The following is a 1,590-nucleotide window of genomic DNA, read 5'->3' as shown; positions in this document are numbered from 1 at the left end:
GAATGTTAGAGTTGGCATTTCTGTACACAGTGCTTCTATTTTCTAACAGTCACTGCATTGGTTTTGGTAGCCATTCTGACACACTGCATTCAGTCAAACTTAAGCACATATTACAGTGAATGCATGTGCATCTTGCATGTACATACATACATCTGTTTGTAACAAACAGCCAACACGTGTTCAGTTTACAAATGAAACCACAAAACAGTACCTGGATAAATGTGAGTTTCAGCTGTAAATGTGCTGAGTAATTCTCATGTTACATTTAACACATGTGTGAAGAAAAATCAAGTATATACTGTACATGGATTGTACATGCATTCTCCGTAATTTGTGAATAGAGCTACAGTGATGAAAAGTATACACGGGGAGAACAAGGTTTAGCTCTCCTCAGCACAGATTTCTGTTTTTGTTTAAAAACAGACCTTCTCATTTACCTCCTGCTTGAGCATCCAGGAAAGTGGGGGGGGGGGGGGAGAGAAGCACTTAGTTTCATGCCAGTTTTGTCTTGGTGTGCCCACTATGCAAGTGAGAATTTTCATGGTTTCTAGAAAGGGAGCACTTTTTCATAACTTGAATTTTGGCACAGAGGACCCTGGGTGTGGTTACAGTCTCTAGGAATGTAAAAGCAATGGGCTTTGAAGGATGTAACTCTGTTATGACTGCACAGTAGATGAGAGCAAGAGACCTGGAAATGTCCAATGAGGACAGGATGAAAGAGGAGACATGATTCCTGTCTTCAGAAAGAAGATAGAGCAGACTTGTTCTCTCTGGTTTGGGAGAGCAGGACTAGAACTAACAGGGTTGAAAGGAAGTAGACTTCAGTTAGGAGAAACTTCCTGACATTAAGAGCAAAGAGCAGAGCGTTTCAGCAGATGATGGATTCTCCTTCAGTGGAGGTACTTAAGCAGCGTTTGAATGGCCATGTGTCAGGGATGTTGCCACTGTGTATTTTTATGCTGGGCAAGCAGTTTACTAGATGACCTCCAAGGACCCTTGCAATGGTATGACACATAACAGCACGCTAATCCTAATGAGGGAGTATAACATAGCACCATAACAATTATGATAATGTGGATCGATCCAATAAGACAAGATGTCTTCCAAAAGTGGTGAGTGTAATCACAAATACAGCTGTGGCACAGCCGAGGGTGCTAACTGCGCCCGGCCAGGGGCTGCTCAGTTCCCCCCGAATGCCTTGCTTGGTCACCCACCCCCACTTAGGGAGGTTCCCTTTCCTTCCTTCGACTCCTAAGGGAGCTCGAACCAGTGCCAGGTGCAAGGCCCCCGCCGCTTTCCATCAGCACTTAGAAGGGAAGAAGCTACCCGGAGAGAACACCCCGCCTTATCCACTCGCTTTTACTCACCATGTTGCAAGGGGGAGGACACAGATACCCACACCTTCGGGATCCTCAGCTGGCACCACGGCCCCAGTGCCTGAGAGCGTGCGCGCACGCGCGCTGCTCCCCACTTGCAATACTGTCTGAGAGCTGAACCAATCGTAAAACGCTAGAGGCGGGTTCTCAGGGTTCGGGAGCCTATATCATTTCCTGCGCCTCCTTGAGACCGGAAGCTCTCTGCAAAAAAAAA

General features: G+C 46.4%; 1 protein-coding gene across 1 annotated transcript in view; it reads right to left on the bottom strand.

The window, feature by feature from the left end:
* DYNLRB1 (dynein, light chain, roadblock-type 1) overlaps positions 1-1,484 on the bottom strand; it is a 10,181-nt gene extending 8,697 nt beyond the window's left edge. The window contains exon 1 of the mRNA XM_015413399.1: positions 1,368-1,484. Coding sequence (XP_015268885.1) covers positions 1,368-1,370 — 3 coding nt within the window. The 5' untranslated portion in view covers positions 1,371-1,484. The remainder of the gene's footprint in view (positions 1-1,367) is intronic.
* Positions 1,485-1,590: the final 106 nt, after the last annotated feature.

Source organism: Gekko japonicus, unplaced genomic scaffold, assembly GCF_001447785.1.
Source record: "Gekko japonicus isolate JY-2015 unplaced genomic scaffold, Gekko_japonicus_V1.1 scaffold79, whole genome shotgun sequence".
Lineage (NCBI taxonomy): Eukaryota > Metazoa > Chordata > Lepidosauria > Squamata > Gekkonidae > Gekko > Gekko japonicus.
This window is presented reverse-complemented; position numbering and strand designations above follow the sequence as displayed.